The sequence below is a fragment of the Lonchura striata genome, chromosome 12 (assembly GCF_050655825.1).
Source record: "Lonchura striata isolate lonStrDom1 chromosome 12, ASM5065582v1, whole genome shotgun sequence".
NCBI lineage: Eukaryota > Metazoa > Chordata > Aves > Passeriformes > Estrildidae > Lonchura > Lonchura striata.
The window spans coordinates 21,323,679-21,340,584 of record NC_140714.1 but is presented as its reverse complement, the minus strand read 5'-3'; the positions used below and the strand labels follow the sequence as shown (position 1 = coordinate 21,340,584).

At 47.0% G+C, this 16,906-nt stretch overlaps 1 protein-coding gene across 3 annotated transcripts; it reads left to right on the top strand.

Annotated features, from left to right (window-relative positions):
• The first annotated feature begins 759 nt into the window (after positions 1–759).
• LOC146766321 (nuclear pore membrane glycoprotein 210-like) lies at positions 760–14,446 on the top strand. Of its 3 annotated transcripts, XR_014958201.1 has the most exons (8): positions 760–3,744; positions 4,077–5,093; positions 6,272–6,340; positions 6,635–6,741; positions 7,746–7,886; positions 9,024–9,161; positions 11,834–13,503; positions 14,079–14,446. XR_014958201.1 is itself a non-coding variant. In XM_085590809.1 (6 exons), the coding sequence occupies exons 1-6, from the start codon at positions 4,943–4,945 to the stop codon at positions 12,020–12,022; spliced, it is 795 nt and encodes a 264-aa protein (XP_085446935.1). In that variant the 5' UTR covers positions 760–4,942; the 3' UTR covers positions 12,023–14,067. The 3 variants fall into 3 exon arrangements, 1 of the variants encoding a protein (XP_085446935.1); XR_014958200.1 differs by having other exon boundaries at positions 760–5,093; XM_085590809.1 differs by lacking the exon at positions 14,079–14,446 and having other exon boundaries at positions 760–5,093; positions 11,834–14,067.
• Positions 14,447–16,906: the final 2,460 nt, after the last annotated feature.

Here is a 16,906-nt window from a genome sequence, read left to right as displayed (position 1 = left end):
CAAACCACACTGTGAAAAGCCAGTGTCCATAAAGGAGCCAGAGGAGCCCTGCATCTTTATTTGAATACAGGGAGAGAGTCCATGGGGACATCTGCTGGTGGGGTTTTCTCTCTCAAAGTTTTGAAGGACACAGCCTCCTTTTAAACTCCTGGCCACATGCTGCCCTCTTCCTTTCCCCACTGGCTGAGGTACTAGGCCAGGGGACTGCAGGGACCTTTGTACCCTCTTTTCCTTTTGCAAGGTATTAGTTCTGGTTGCCATCCAAACTGTAATAGATAGATAATGAGATGACTGGCTCTCGCAATTAAGGGATGAATATTGTGTGTATCTTAAGAGAAGCTTTATTGATGTAGAGTTATGTTATTGTGATTTGTTGTTTAGATGTTCTCTGTTCTCCCCACAGTTCCCTTCCCCCCCACTCCCTATTGTTCCCACCAGACAGCCTGGGCTGTCTAGGACAGGTAGAGAGAAGGCGTGTGTGGTAGTCACATAACATTTGAATGGTGAGAGACACAGACTTTACCAGGAAAATCTTGCGAAGGCTGTGAGAAAGCTCAGAGAAAGAAGAAAAACAATTATCTTCATTTGCTGCATCTGTTGTTTGGCACATGTGGAAAGTGCTATGGAGATTGTTTACCAAAGAGGGATTTCTTCATTGGACTCTGGTGATGGTGTTTTGATTTCATTTGGCCAACTGGAGCCACTGTGTGTTGGGCTGTCTCTAAGGGTTATGGGCTTTTCTTCAGTACAGTAGTAGCCTAATTTTTAGTATAGTGTAATATAGGACAGCTTAATAAAGCTTTTGTTCAGCCTTCTGCAAACATGGAGTCAATGCACGTCATTCCCTGTGGTGGGGGTCCACCACAATAGGTGTTGACGTATAACCCTTGCATGGGAGAGTTAGGAATGGAAAAGCTTATTGCTGGGGTGGCATGGGGGGACAACACCTGACCTTCAAATGCAGCTACAAGACATAAATTCCACCAATAAAGGGCAAAGAAGGGTTGACTGACAGACTTTGGGAGGGGCCAGGGGTGGCTGATGCACCCTCCAGGAATGTAAAAGGTGAAGCATCAATCTTGAAGATGGAGCAGCCACCTGGCAGGCAGCCATGGGGCAGGGAGCCTTCCCAGGCCTGTTCTTCCTTATTAGTCCTTCTCTTACGTTTTTGCAAATGTTTAATGAACATTTTAATTTTTTAAAGTGAGCAGTTGTTTCTCACAAAACCCATTCCTAAGGTGGGATGGTTGTGTTACTCCTGACAGGAATGGGCTCCCTGCAAGTGGAGAATTTTAAGGAGTTTCTCTGGATCATACCTGGTGAAGTTTTCTGTTATTTTTTTTCTTTTGAACTGGAGTAGTCTAAAGAATTTTGCAAAAGAATGTTTTTGTGAACAGTCAGGTATCTGACAGGAGGTTCAGAGGTGATGTTTGAGACCAGCCACCTATTGCTCAATCTGTTTAACTACTACACAAACACTTCTGGGACACATCATTTAGGCTTACAAGAGTCAGTGCATTTGTGAATACATTGTTATTTAATAGGAGCAGAAAACTTCTGCTTTTTGTAGCATCAGAAAAAGAGCCATGATCTGATATGAATTCCACGCTTACAACAATCAAGTTTTGTGCACACACAACACTCCAAGCAAGGGAGTTTTAGAACAGCTACTGAAGGGAAATAACGTGTCAAGCTGCTGTAAAAGGTGGAATTAACTGTTTTGGTTACTGTGCCCATCCCACCTGTGTTTGTAAACTGTGAATGTCAGGTGAAGTATGGTAATATGGTGATATGTTAATAACAAAAAGTAAATTTGTTTTAGTCCTATGTGCAGTGCTGGATTTGTGGCTTGGTGTTGTGCAAATTCAAGGGTACTTCATGGTTCTTCTTGTAGGGATAAAATAGAGAAATTTCCCGGGGAAATAGGTCCTGGTTTATGTTCCAGGAAGACTCTATGCTTGTTCTCTATTTTTATTTTAATCTGGTTGTTTGATTTGTAGGAAACACTTTCAGCACTTTGGCAGGGTTGGTGTTTGACTGGACAGTGGTGAAGGACCCAGAGGCTGATTGCTTCTCAGATTCCCACAACGCTCTACGGTAAAGTAATTTCCTTTGGTCTCAAAAGTTGGTTCAGTCTGATGCATAAAAAATACTTCCCCACATCTAGGCAGTTTACTGAACTGGTGCCTAAAATTATAATGTTAAGGGTCAGTTGATTCAGTTTGGGTTTTTTTAACCTACTCAGCAGCCTGGGCACTTTGTTCTCTGTTTAATTTAACTGATAGTGTTAGTGAGCAGCTCTGGTAGCTCTGATGCAATAATTAGAAATAAACAGATGCAGTCGTTGATCTTTCTGATACATCTCATGCAGAAGGAAGATTTACCAGTAAAATTGTTATCTCAGGATTTCAGCAGAGTTTTATTTTTTGAAGGAAAAAAAGTCACTTTCCATTTCAGAAAGGAGCTCTCTGAGCCTTAAGAGTTTCAGGTGTCAGTGGACACTTAATTCTGGTGTTGAAATAGGAGGATTTCTTGTGGGGAAACCAGTTCTCCTACAGAGCAGAATGGTTAACAGCCAGCTTCCATCCTCAAACTGACACTCCAAATACGCTGCAGGTGGGATGGGGGGAGCCAGCAAGACTTTGCTCCTGGGCAAACACAAACTAATTTTTGCAGCCTTAGAGAAGCAGCGTTGGCTGGGGAAAGCCTGCTAAGCCCATAATACACCTGAAGCTGCAGGTACAAGTGAGAGCCAGAATGAATGGCTTAGTGGGACAGGATATCCCAAGTCCTGGTACATAAGGAGCTTTTTTTGTCAGTATAACTATTTGCTGATGTGGTTTTAACCAAACTAATATTGATATATACTCTACTGTTAGCACAACTATGATACCATAGAAATGTTCTACAGGTGGTGCAGCTTTGCAAAATAAATCATAAATTGTCAGGAATATGTTAATATCCATAACTGTTCTCCAGATGGCTCCACTGGTTTTTCTCTGAACATGCACATGAAGCCAAGAAGATCATGTGCATGCAGAAGGTGACACCCTGTGAAACATGCTTCTCTTTCCAAAATTTCCTGTCATTTGCCCATTCATGGAAAATTCTTTCCCCCTCTTTTGCTCTTTTCACTGAAATTTCTAACAGTTACTACAGGTTTTCAGCTTGCAGACTATTTTCATAGTCATTTGTTAAATACGTCCTGGCTTCTTGAGGGAGGTCAGAGTTGCGTTCTGGCTTTGTTGAGCTATTGCTTTTATCAACATAAGCTTTGGGTCTTGCACATCAGTTCTTCTACAATACAGAGAGTTTTTGTAGTCTCACCTACTGAACAAACTGGAGGGATAATTGTAGACAACATGTGCAGTCTTGTGATAGCTCATCAGCAAGCTTCAGACAAACTTATCTGTCACAGAAATTAGCTGCAGATACCTCAAAGAATGAGTAAAACTGGGATATCTGGTCCCAGGCAAGTATCTTAAATCGGCTTAAAAATGGAAGTGGCTGGGAGTAGATGCTGGTGATGTTTCTCTGTGGGTTTACAAAGGTTGGTTAACAATTTTCTGTTCACTTTGTGATTCACCTTTCAGTATTTTCAAGTTCTTAGAATCCACCTACATCTCACCTTCCTGTACATTGGAAATGGAAAAAGTCGCCAAGCAAGGAGATACCATTCTGGTGTCTGGAATGAAAACAGGGAGTTGTAAATTAAAGGCAAGACTTCAGGAAAGCATCTATAAGGTAAGATTTCTGAATGTCAGAGGGGAGGATGGATTTCTGAATGTGTGAATGGGCATCTGTTTTTCTGTAGTCTCCAAAATGATCTTCATATCAACATGAATTTTTTCTTCATTCTTGCACTGTGTGCACAGAGCAGATCACTGTACCATTCACTGTCCCTTGCATTTTGTTGTGACAAAAGTCAAGATGAAACTAAAGAGCCAAATAATAAAAATAAAATGGCAGCAAATAATGTTTTTCACTTCCAGATTCTAAGTTCCTGCTTCATGGTCTGCTTCAAACAAATGAGCTCCTTTTAATGTGGTTACTTTTCTTTCCCCCTCTATCAACAGAATGTACAGCCTGCAGAAGTCAGATTGCTTATTTTGGAAAACATATTTTTAAATCCAACATACGACATTTATCTTCTGGTTGGAGCATCAATTCAGTACAGAGTTCAGAAACTGAGGCAAGGGAAGATCACAGGTTTATTCTATTCTTATTTATTTTTATTTTTTAATGTGTTGTGTGAATTTTTAACAGCTGAGAAATTTTTAATTGTGTTTAAGCTACTATGTTAATGTTTAATACTGTTTTCCTAAGGCACACAGTGATAGAGCTGTTTAGTTCTTTCCATCAAAAAAATTGTGACTCTTAAGAATATACTCTTGCAGATTTGTCAAGGATGTGGAGTCAGGGGTAACTTAAAATGAGAGCTAACACTGTCATTTTAGTTGCTGACAGTCACTAAGGAATTGACTGACTTTCTTGCTTAAATCAAATTTAGATTAGTAACTTCTCTAACAGAAAATGTTTTATTGGCAAATGGATTTGCTCCACAAAGTGAAGCCTTTATAAATGTGGGTTATCTGGCTTTATGCCCATTTCAAAATGCAGTGCCTTGAGTTTTCTCTCCATTTTTCCCTTTCAGCTATTTTTTTTTTCTTTTGAAGCTGGAAATCAGTTGAATGTTAGGTCGAAATACTGAGATGACATTAGTTGAGAACTGCAGTTTCACAGACATTAAATTTTCCAAGAAACTGGTTTTGTGTGTGTGATGTGAGGGCAGAAGTGCTATTTTTACAAGCCACTAGAAATATTGATTTAATCTGTGCACTAGGCATCAGTAAAAAAGAATCAGCAATAATTAGCAGCAGATAGCCACTGCCACACCTGCTTTTATTGTTTCCTATGTTTTGTTTCACGTCCAGAAAGAGCAATGCCATCAGAGCAGTACGAGCTGCAGCTCCAGAACAACATCCTCCATCCCAAGGGAGATCCCTCCTGGCCAGTTGCCAAGCTGGACCAGGCAACATCCACCGTGACTGCGTTGCAGCAGGGCCAAACCAAGCTCATCCTGGTGCACAAGAGTATCCTTCCTTGGGAATGCTTCTCCAGCCACCACTCTGTGGCAGGAGACAAGCTTTCCACCCTTGGCAACACAGAAGGATCAAGTTATCCTTATTTGTATCGAGAGTCTGGAAATCAGGAGCTGTGGAAAGCAGCACTGCTGTGAATTCAGTCTCAGCACAGCTGTCTGATGCCTTGGAATGCTTTAACAAATTGAGTTGGTGTCTTGGTTCGACAAGACAGGAGTCTGTGAAAGAGGGCAAAGCCTCCTGTGCAATGGAGAAGGCAAACCCGCCCCCCCCCTCCCTCTGAATTACCAGGATCTTTAAATTAAAAGGCTCTCAGGCAAAGATATGGGAATGGGAGTAACAATTCTTTACTAGGAGAAAACTAGATAACAATTTAAAAAGGCAAATGCAATTGGTACAAACAAAAACTAGTGATAATGTCCACAACCTGAGGAGTCGGGGTGCTGGTAGTAGTCCGGTGGCAATGATAGCTGCTCCTCTTGCAGTGGCGGATGTATTGCAGCTGCAGTGGTGATCTTTTGAAGGGTATAGTTTTCCTCTGAAGATCTGGTGGCAGTGGGGCCGGTCTTCCTCTGCGCCGGGGTTGCCTCCGAGCTCCGCCGCCGCCGCCTCCCTGTGCTCCGGCGGCTCCGCTGCGAGATCCCGCGAAGAGAGAGAGAGAGCTGCTTCTCTCCCCAAAAAGCTACTCCTTTAAACAATAATAGAGTGCTTGGCTTCCCTCTCTGGGTGGGACCCCTCACAATGGGATGGTGTTACATTTACCAGCCCGGCAGTGAGTCAGTCAATAGTGTATAAACAAACCATTGCCTCTATGGGGCAAACCATTGTCTTTGGGAGAGATAACAAAACCTGCCCAACCTTTCGACAGATGGCAAATGGAATACAAGCTTATCTTACAACCCAGGAGAGTTGGCAAAAGATCACTTAAATCACGTCTGTTCCCCTCAGTCACTGTAGAAATGTATGGGGCTTTATTTAATGTTTACATTGCAGTCATTATATTCTCTAGTGAGATCTCTCCAAAGTGCTCGCTGTCCTGCAGTGAAGTGGGGAGAATGTTTATTTGCAGTGCACACTTAGCTTTAGAATAGCCAAAGAGGCTTGAGGAGTCCCAGGAGAATGCTGATCTTGGCTCGTGCTGAGCCATGTGTTCCTTGACTGAGCCGCAGGTATCCGCATGCAGGGGGTGTCCCGGCTGCCCAGCAGCACTGTCTGTGTGGTAGCTCCTGCATATTTGGGTTGGTAGTGCTGCAGTCTTCTGGCTGAATCATGCAAGTTCTGGCCTTGTCTCTGTGATTTTCATGCTGTATCTCCACGCTTCCGTTCAGCGTTAGCTTTCACAGAAAAGGAATTTTATTCATAAAAGTAGCTCAATGTGAAATAGGTTTTACATACTTTCTTTTATCTCTGTAGTCAGCAGTTTAAAATAATGAGTGTTCATCTGCAGAGTGTGGGCACCAGAAGCAAAATGCTTTTCTCCATTGGATTAAGAGGCTGCTGGTTTGTGCTGTTCAATATTTCCTGTTTTGCAGGATTTACAGTTCATCCAGGTGACAGATGGGTCCTGGAAACAGGCAGACTTTATGAAATTACAGTTGACGTGTATGATAAATCAAGCAATAAGGTGTATTTATCTGATGTAAGTTGAAATGTTTAGATACTTTTTTTCTGTGACTGTCTCCTAAATCCTGACTTGCTTTGGAATTATTTGAGTGATTTCTTATTTACATTGAGACAGGACAGTGCAAAGCTTGTTGTTTCTTGCCTCTTCATTTTTTCCTTTGTTTTGTTGTTGTTACTTTATAAAAATAAAGCACTCTAGGTGATTCATGTGAAGTTATTGGAGTCTGAAGTGCTGTAGAAAAAAAATGGAAGTTGGGCAATGTCTTTTAGGTTGGATGGGGCTTGGAGCAACATTAAATCACCCAGTGCCACCCCTGCCATGGGCAGGGACACCTTCCACTGTCCCAGGCTGCTCCCAGCCCCAGTGTCCAGCCTGGCCGTGGGCACTGCCAGGGATCCAGGGGCAGCCACAGCTGCTCTGGGCACCTGTGCCAGGGCCTGCCCACCCTCACAGGGAAGAGCTTCTTCCTTAATTCTATATACCAGGTACCAAATACACATAGTTCTTAAACTGCAGAGGAAACGAAATTAAAATAATTCAGTTGCAACAAGAATAAATTTATTGAATTACTGCTTTTGAGAGTATTTGATCTAGGGGAATATAATTTTATTTCCTCATAATTGCTTTTTGGGATACAGATCTGAGTTTGAGCTAGAGCTTAGTACTGTGCCTTTGGGACAGTATATTCATTTGTTCTTTTATGTTGAAGAAGGAAAAAATTAGAAAAATACTGTAAAATATGAATTACTTAGTGGTATAAATATAGGTACTTTCATGTTAAATTACATTTAGCATGAAATTTAAAAAGAAACTTTCTGTGGAGTTAATGTCTCTAAAGGTAAAATCTTACTGAAAGACTGAAACTTCCACAGGGAGAGTTCTAATCAGTTTCAGCAGCATGTCTTTGAACTGTGTGATTAAACATTTGCTTACTGACTTCTTGTTGTATGTTTAGGGCTTTCTGTCCCCCACTGATGTCAGTCACCTGTGGCAATTTCTATTTCATATTCTGGTTTTAGAAGATCCGAATTACTACAGAGCTGTCCGGAGAACACTTTGAGGTGCTGCAGTCCTCTCTGAATGGGTCCTGTCATTGTGTGAGGGCTGTAAAGGCAGGTCAGACCACGATTGATGCTGCACTGACATCAGTTGTTGACCGGGTGCGTCTGTGTGAAAACTCCTCTGCTTCACTGGTAGGACTAAAAATAATTGAGCTGTGCAGTAGTGACTTCCTGGCAAAAGGAAACCTAAGAATGACATGGGTCTGAGCTGTCTTTGAACAGATTAAGAACCAAATTCTAAAATCCTTTCTTCATGAAAACTGCCAATTGAGTCAAAAGAGGATTTTCTTACATTAAAGACTGTGGGATTTTGCTCCCGAGCCTGTGGCAAACTCCTGTTAGGGCAGTGGTGCACAGCACTGATTTCTTTTCTTGTGGCAGATCCTTGTGCTGGGCAAGGGGCCTCTCACAGGCTGAGGGAATTTTACACTTTATTGTGGTAGGATCATCACTCATACCCTGACCTTGTTCTGCAGTCAGTTACATTGGGGAAGTTTGCTGTCAGTTGGGAAGTGCCCTTAAACTCTGGAATGACAATTTGCCAAATGTATCAGCCTGCACATTTCTCCAAATTACTATTCATTTACTTTCTGCTGGTTGGGCAGGCTGCTGAATGTATGGCTAACTAGGGCACGTGGTGTGGAAGTGAATTGCTTTTGCTTGAAAATTCAACACTTCAACCCATTTGCTGTAAAATCAATTTAGTGATTCCTTGGGCAGGATTTAGCAGCTCCTTCAATGTGATACACCTCAGTCATTTTCTGTGTCAGAGATGTTCTCTTCAGTGGAAGAGCATCCCTTGAGAGTTGTTTTTCCCTCAGAAATGCAGTAACAGTGTGTTGTGCCAGAGGGTTGTAGCACTGCAGTGACAGCAGAGCTCTGAAGGCCAATGTTTGGGAGGGAGGACTGAGCAAGGGCTCTTTCAGGCTGAATTTTGTACACAGTGGGATGAGCAAAGAGTAAATATAGGTGTTGAGCCTCCAGATTGGTTCTCCAAGTGAGGTCTCAAAATAGGAGCAATGAAAGAGTATCTTTTTTCTTGCCTTTTACATTAATGTGGGCACCTGGATCTTCAGGAGCTATTTGCTCACTGGGAGCTCTGCTTCTAAGTGGTCCTAAATAGTTTTCCTTCCTCTCTGATGTGTTTTCAAGAACATGTCTGTACCTAAGGACTAAACATTAACTCTGGGAAGCTCTGTGATGCCATTTATAACACCGTGGTTTTGCACTTTGCAGGATGGAGGTGTTCACACCTTACCAGTTCCAGTGAGAAACCAGCAGGATGTGGAGATCCATGTTCCAATATTGCTTGTACCCAGCATTCTGATGTTTCCTTGGCAGGCAAAAGCAGGAGTCTACCAGTACACCATCCAGGTATGCCAAAGAAGTACCCAGCTGCAGGGTGTGTAATTCAGGCAGGCACACTGAGGCCTGACACCACTGAGCTAGGGCTGACTGTGGATACTTCAGGCACAGTGGCATCCAAAATGTAACTTGCAGGAACTTCATGGGACGTTAGTTACAGGAGTTGATATGCAGTTTTAAAAAAGCACCAAGAAACCAACAAACATAAAAACCCCACTGACTTGTACCTCTTGTCTTCCCTTCCTCTCTCCCTCATGCATGCACCACGCACCTGTGCCTGGAATGGTTTGGAATTCCAGGAGCATCCTACATGCAAAGATCCACAGCAATCATTAGAGGCTGCCCTTTGCTGGCAAGGATGGGAAATATGAATGGGAGTGTGAAGTGACTACAAAGAAGGGCATGACAAGATTAATTTGCAGCACTCTGCCAGCCTTGGACATCAGTATTCCTCAGTGGCCACACACCTTGTGCTCCTAATACAAAGTTCCAGGGAGGCAAAGGTCCCAGCTTATTTACAGAAGGGATGATTCCATATTTACTAGGTGTGTCTTTGCTCCCAAGCTGTCAGTTATTCCTTTTGCTTCATGAAGCAAATGGTTTGTATGCCAGTATCCAGTATCTCCAGTCTAAGTAGGGAAAAGAAAGTTGTGCTTTCTCAGCCCAGACTCTTATCTCAGGCCAGTGATACCCAGACCCTGCACTCAGGTGTTGGATGCACAACTCCTACCTCTCCCTTTTAACATAAAGTAGTGCTCAGTGTTGGATCTGTATTAAGTAAACTATAAGCAAATAGGCAGCAGGACACTTGGTGCCAGGCTCTCCTCCCAGGTAACAAGGGATAGGATGAGAGGAAACATCCTCATGTTTAGCTTGGATATTAGACAATTTTTTTTCACAGGAAGAGTTGTCAAGCCATGGCACAGGCTGCCCAGGGCAGTGGTGGAGTTACGAGCCCTGGAAGGGCTCAAAAATTATGGGGTATGGGACCTGAAGACATGGTTCAGTGGTGGACTTGATAATCTCAGAGGTCTTTTAGAGCCTTACTGATTCAGTGACTCCATGGAGAGAATCAATCTCACAGGATTAAATTGCATTCTCCAGTGTGAGTCTAAGGGCAGCTACACTGAGTTAAGCCCTGCATAACTCGACTTGTCTGTTCTGTGGGATTGGTTTGGTTTACTTCATGCTATTCCTGACCACACCAGCAGAGTGTGGCAAAAATTCTTAGTACTAAGTCTGCATTTGCAGTACTTCATAATTCTGCTGGAATTTTCCCAGTAAAGGAAAGGAAATGTGGTTTTGTTTCCTACGTCTTTCACAGTTCTATTGTCACCTTATCTTGCAAATATAATGAAGTATTTCACTAGAGAACATTCCTTCATGGTACTGCAATAATTGTCTTACTTTACTCTGATGTTCTTCTATAAAAACATAGAAACTTTTTTCTCCCAAGATTTAAATTTTGCTGAAACTGAGACCTTTCTTCTGGTCTATAGATTCCACAAGACATGTGGTCGACAGCATACACACAGCTCAACTGTTCCTGCCTCTCCATCAGAGTTTGCCTCCCACTGCATAGCTTCAGTCAGGCTATTTCAAATGGGTGAATAAAGTTTTTCTGAAAATAAATTGAAAGGGATTTTTGGATCTAGCCAAATTCTGTTGATAGCTGAAGTAACTCCCTCCAGATGGTACCAGAATGCCTGGCAGGTTTTCCTTTGGCAGCTGTCTGGTTTGTTGGGGGTTGCTTTGTTCATCTTTGTGCCAATGAGATGGTTTCTGTTGCCTTCCTTCGGCGCAGGCATGAGAGGTGCAGAGCAGCTGTGCGAGGTGGGCACGTGGAGGTTCCTGGGGAGGGCACTGCTCCCAGGTAGCAGTGTGGATCTCCTGCCAGGCTCTGGCTAATGGTGAAGCTGCATGGGAAGCTGCTTTACCCTTCCTCTCTCTCCTCAGTGCATACTGACTGTCAGAGACAGAAAGCGTAGTGACGTGTCTGGGGTTTATGGCAGGGACCTGAGACTTCATAGTCATTAAGACTATGCTCATCCCCCTGTTTCAACTGAAACACCTTTACAAATATGCTGAGCCCTTGGATTCTTTCAGCCTTTCTCACCACATCCCATGCATCTCCTGTAACACACCTCTGCCTGTTTATTTGTCTGTGTCCTTCTGTAATCAGATTGTGCATGTGCTCTGAGAAAGGAAGATGGGAAGATGGGAAATGACCCTCCTCTTAATTTTCTTTTTTTTTTCTCTTTCCCTGGTAAAAATTACTAGCTAAGCTCCTGTATAATTTAGACTTGTTTGTTTTCCACACTGTCCCTCTAGAGAAGATTTATCACCTTGTTCATTTTTAATTATGAAATTGGTTAAAGGAAAAGCTGAGGAAGTAAAAGAAATTAAAACAATATACATTTTAAAATAGCTCCAGTGTTCACCTGTGTTTTACTCTGATGGAACTTTTGACATTTGTTTTGGTGTGTGAAAGAAGCCAAAATTAAAATGAAAGGTAGAAATCTTCTCATCTCTCTATTTCTTTTTAAGTTCTGAGGTGTTATTTTTTTTGTATGTCCTATTCTCAGTGCACTCCTGGTTTTCACGCAAGATATCCAAAGCTGTGGAATGTGAAAACCATGTACTTGATTAAATGTTTGAAAGATTTTCCCTCTGTATTTCAGGCTCAGGGTGGAAGTGGCAACTTCAGCTGGTCCTCTTCTAACCAGGCAGTAGCCACAGTGACAGTCACAGGAGTGATGAGCACGGGGAGTGATGCTGGGGTCAGCATTATTCGGGCGTTCGACGTGCGGAATCCGCTGCTTTGTGGCGAAACGAAGGCAAGAGATTCATTGTTCAGTGCTTGTTCTTGAATGTGGCTTTTGGAAACAGCAAAGGCACTGAGAATGCCATAGGCAATCCCCTTCCACTTCCTGCCCTGTGGCAGGTTAAGTGATTCCTTTCAGTTTGTGCTTTAGGGAATCCAGCACTGTCCAGTGCATTAACCTGACTCCCATTTTTGCCCCTTCCTGATTTCCTTGGCAAGCCTTTTTCCCTGTTGGAAGTTTTAAGTGCAAGAATGAAATGGTAATTAACTCCTGGCCTGGCCATCCAGGCAGACAAGCCAAACTAGAAATTCATTCTGTAGGGTGATAGGTGGGTGCTCTCCCTTGATACCAAAGGGTGACAGTTGTTACCAGGATGTACAAGGAAATTTCTGTCTGGAGAAGAACCTGAGCTGAGCACTGTGCTGCAGACGGGCTGCAAATACCCGAGCTGGCCAAGAAAAAACAGTACTTTAGGAAAATTAGGAGAAAATGGCAATAAAAAACATAGCTCCCAAGAGGGATTTTGTGGTGTCTCTTCAGACCATCCCCTGTTCTTAGGTCATGGTGGTCAGTGTGTGTGGCTTGGAGCGAGGAGAATGCAGGAACAGTACATGTGGTGGCCCAAAGGGAGGGGTGTGACATGAATTAAAATCTGTTCAGAATTTAGCTTACACACTCACTCTGAAATAATTCTCTGAACAGCCTTAGATGCTGTTTTTTAGCAGTGCAACAGTTACCAGCTGGAGACACAGGGAGGAAGATTTTTTCAGCTCAAACTTCTTATCCTCAAACATGAGTCAAAGTCTGAAGACAGAAAGAAACCTTCAGACCATGTGAGCTTTCAGAGCAGTGTATTTCACAATCTGAATAGGTTATTTTTGAATGCTTTTTTTTCCTGTGTTAGGAGCTGCCTTCTGTGTGAACAGCTCTTCAGAGTTCTGTTTACTGACCTCAGTGAGTCAGTTTTTAGTAGTAGTAGTTTTAGGAGTAGTTAATCCACACAGATTACATCTTTAATTCTGTCCCATATAGTTTGGTATCCTGAAGCCAGTTGCAGAAGATTAAGTAGTTAAGATCCTGCAAATAAAAGCTGTGATTGCTGTGAAATCTCTGGTCTGAGGTAGGTTCTTTAATGGATGCTAAACCTCTTCCAGCTGGTGATGATAGCCCCTGGAGATAGCACACAGCAGTCCACACTTCAAAGTCTGCAAAGCAGAGGAGAGAATGACAGGAGCAGCAGTAAAAGGGAAGCTCACCAAGCTGCTGTGGGCTTGGGCTGGCGTGGAGCAGAGCAGTGACCCAGCCTGTCCCTGTTCCGTCCCTGGCAGGTGTCCGTGAGCGAGCCCAGCGCCATGGAGTTCACTTCCTGCAGGTGGAGGCACACGTGGGGCAGGTGCTGGAGCTGCCCCTGAGGATCAGTGGCCGGACCAGCGTGGACAGGGGCGAGCTGGTCCCCCTGAGCGACTGCTCACAGCTGGAGCTGGGGGTGGAGCTGGAGAGCCCTGGCGTGTTCAGCCCACTTGAAGGTGCTTTAACTCCCTCCCTGGTTTGGAAGTTAAATTGGTGACAGGTCACACCTCTCCCAAGTCACACTTCTCCCTTAAATCACTGATTCATAGTTCTGTACAGTATCCCCACAGAACTGCCAACCTCAGAGGGGAGGGGGTCCGAATAGTTTTATTTTGAGGATATATTTGCTTTCTTATGCAGAATGGTTTGAGTTGGAGAGACTTAAAAGTTCTTCCAGTCCCACCCTCTGCAATGGGCAAGGACACATTTCACCTGTCCCAGGCTGCTCCAAGCCTTGTCCAGCCTGGCCTTGGGCACTTTCAGGGATCCAGGGGTAGCCACAGCTTCTCTGGGCACCCTGTGCCAGAGCCCTACCACTCTCTCAGCCAAGAATTCTTTCCCAGTATCCTGTCTAAACCTTTTCTTTTTCAGTTTCAGGCCATTCTCCCTTGTCCTGTCCCTACATGTCCTTGTAAAAAGTTCTCTCCATCTTTCTGGTAGGCTGCCTTCAAACAGCTGTGTTGAATTTGATGACCATGCCTGGGCATTTCTTTCCAAATAAGCTCTTTTATATTTTTCATTTATCTGACAGGAAGACTTAAGCCAGCTGCTGATTTTTGCAGTGGAGTGAGACTGAAGGCTGAATTTCAGGGTACACCAGGCTGGTGGTTGTGTACACCCACGGGCACGTGCGCCTCAGTGCCAGCATCGCCATCGCCGCTTATCTCCTGCTGAGAGTGAGTCTGCTTCCTCTGCTCCTGGAGAGATCCAGGATCCAGCACTGAAGCACCTTTACATGACAGGGAGCAGGTTATGCAAGGAATAGGTTTGAAAAACTGAGGTGGGTGGGTTTACATTCCACCACTGGCTGGTTCAGTGAAGAAAATAAGAAAGAAGCTGAGTGCAGGGTCAATAGATGGAAATACAGAAGAGGCTGCTTTGTTGCCTCTTCTGCAGAAGCCTAGCTGTTGCAGAGGATAGATAGATATGATTGTTATTTTAGCTAGCCGGATGTCACTTCTACCCTTGGATGAATCCTGGAGTGAAATGGACTGTTCCATCCCACCCTGCAAAAGATTGTGGTTCATCCCGCACCTCTGTACCTGCCCCTAAAACAGAGTCTGTAACCCCATTGGCCCATGCCTTGTCCCAGCCCACCTGGGAGCCCCTGATAAGGGGGCTCTGAGCGGCCATGCGGCCTCTTGGACTTCCTCCCTCTCTTGGACTTCCTCCCGCTCTTGGATTTCCTCCCTCTCTTGGACTCCCTCCCTCCTCCCCTCTAGGACTCCCTCCCTCCCTGGGGCTTCCCCTCTCCTAAACCCTCCGTTTCTCTCTCCCCTCCCCCATCCTCCTAAGCCCAGCCACGTGCTACGCCTGAGAGCACGAGGCTTGGGCATTCCTGAATTCTCCAATAAACCTCTTCCCCCAAGAGCAAGCTTCAGAGATCTCTGCCTCCCTACACCCCCACCGTGCAACAGGAGCCTACTCATCCCTCAACTGGCGCCCAACGTGAAAGAAAAAGGAATCCACGAATTTCGACACCTCCAGGCACGGTAATTACCTGTGATAGCCTCCTCTTCGCTCTGAGCACAGGCTGTCGTTGCTAAGCAACGTAGAAGCCTTATCTCTTTAAAGTTTGCCGAGGCATTTTACCCTCGAGCACCATCGCCTGTGAATAGCCGGCTTTTGGAGCTCTTGGGACTGCCCGACAAGGAGCTGTGAGCTGGTGGCACGTGGCCACGTTAAGAGAGCGCACCGAGCACTGCCGAGCACTGCCTGCGCTGGAAGCCCCGAGGGGGGAGGTCTGAAGGTCCCGAGCACGGAAAAGCCGTCCGGAGAGACGCCCGGAGCTCTGAGGGGACCTGTGCAGAGTCCTGAGGAGAGGATCTCTGCTTTAGCGAACTCGAGGTGAGCTACACAGGTCTAAAATATGGGACAATCCCACTCTACCCAAGATAGAGATCTCTATAAACAATTGAACCATCTGTTACGTAGTCATAATAGTACTTTGCCCAAGAAAGAGTTAAAATCCCTTTTGGAATGGGTCCTGCCCCACTTCCCTCATGCGGATCGATCAGCCGCCTTTACCAAAGACTTCTGGGACTCAGTAGGTGATAAGCTTTTTATTGAGATTTACAGGAGAGACGCCGTCGCTTGCGACCTACTCCCAGCTTTTAGAGCTGTGGCCGAACTGTTCGTTCCGCGAAAGCCGGTCCCGGCCATGTGGCCGGCCTGCGCGGCTGCTGACGGCCCCGCCGCGATCCCCTCCCGCCCCGCCCCTCCCCCTCCCGCCGCGGCCCCGGCCGCAACCGCCGCGGCCGCCCCCCTGAGTGACGCGGTTCCCGCCGCCTCGGCCCCTGTGACCCCCCACCCAACCCCCGCGCCGCGCCGCCGGCCGCCGGCCCCCGCGGCCGCTTCCACCCCTGCCGCTTCCGCCGCGACCGCGACCCCACCCCCAACCGCCGCGGCTGCGCCGGCCCCCGCGACCACCCCCCGCACCCCCCCGATCCCCGCGCCGCGCCGCCTGCCGCCAGGCTCGGCGGCCCCCGCCGCGGCCGCTCCCGCCCCTCCTGCCCCCGCCGCGACCTCACCCCCCACCGCCGCGATCAGCCCCGGCCCCGCCCCACCCCCCGCGGCCGCCGCTCCTGTCCCGGCCCCCGCGGCCGCCCCGCCCCCCCTACTGGCCGCGGGGCTCCTGCCCGCCCCGGCTCCCCCCGAAACCCCCCTAACAGCGGCTGTTGCTACTTTCGTTGGCTCCTTACAAAGCGCCTTCGCCGCGTTTCTACAAACGCTCGATCCGGCGATCACCGCCGCCGCTGCCTTGCCGCCGCTGCCCGCGCCGGGAGGGCGCTTGGCCACGCCCCCAATCCCGGACGTGCGACAGGAAGCACCGGGAAGCCCGGTGCGCCCACCCCAGCCCGAGCCCCGGCCGTGGGGGGACACCCTGGGTCCCCGCGCCGCGACCCCGCCACCCCCCGCCCCCCGCAAACCCCCCCGCGGAACGTGCCCATCGTCAGCATGCTCCGGCGGGGCGGCAGACGCGGCCGCCATCTTGGTTCGGCCGGCGGACCACGTGGTGCGCCCCGCGCATGCGCAGTTCGCAGTGCCCCCGGTCCGGCCGGTCCCCGTCGCCTCTGCCGCGCCGCCTGCCACTCCCGCCGCGCCCCGTGCCGCGACCCCACCACCCCCCGCCTCCCGGCAACCCCCCCGCGGTGCGGGCCCAACATCAGACGGCTCCGGCGGGGCGGCAGACGCGGCCGCCATCTTGGTTCGGCCGGCGGACCACGTGACGCCCTCCCCGCATGCGCGGTTCGCGGTGCCCCCGGTCTGGCCGGTTCCCGCCGCCTCTGCCGCGCCGCCGACGGAGCCTGCTGATCCCCACGCCGCCCGTGCCGCGATGTGCGATCAGCCAGAACCCCC

Excerpts from the sequence above, each read along its gene's own strand:
- LOC146766321 (XM_085590809.1), top strand. The coding sequence starts at position 4,943 with ATGCCATCAGAGCAGTACGAGCTGCAGCTCCAGAACAACATCCTCCAT. Across the intron at positions 6,742-7,745 it reads ATAAGGTGTATTTATCTGAT|AAGATCCGAATTACTACAGA; the intron begins GTAAGTTGAAAT and ends TTCTGGTTTTAG. Across the intron at positions 7,887-9,023 it reads TGACATCAGTTGTTGACCGG|GATGGAGGTGTTCACACCTT; the intron begins GTGCGTCTGTGT and ends TGCACTTTGCAG.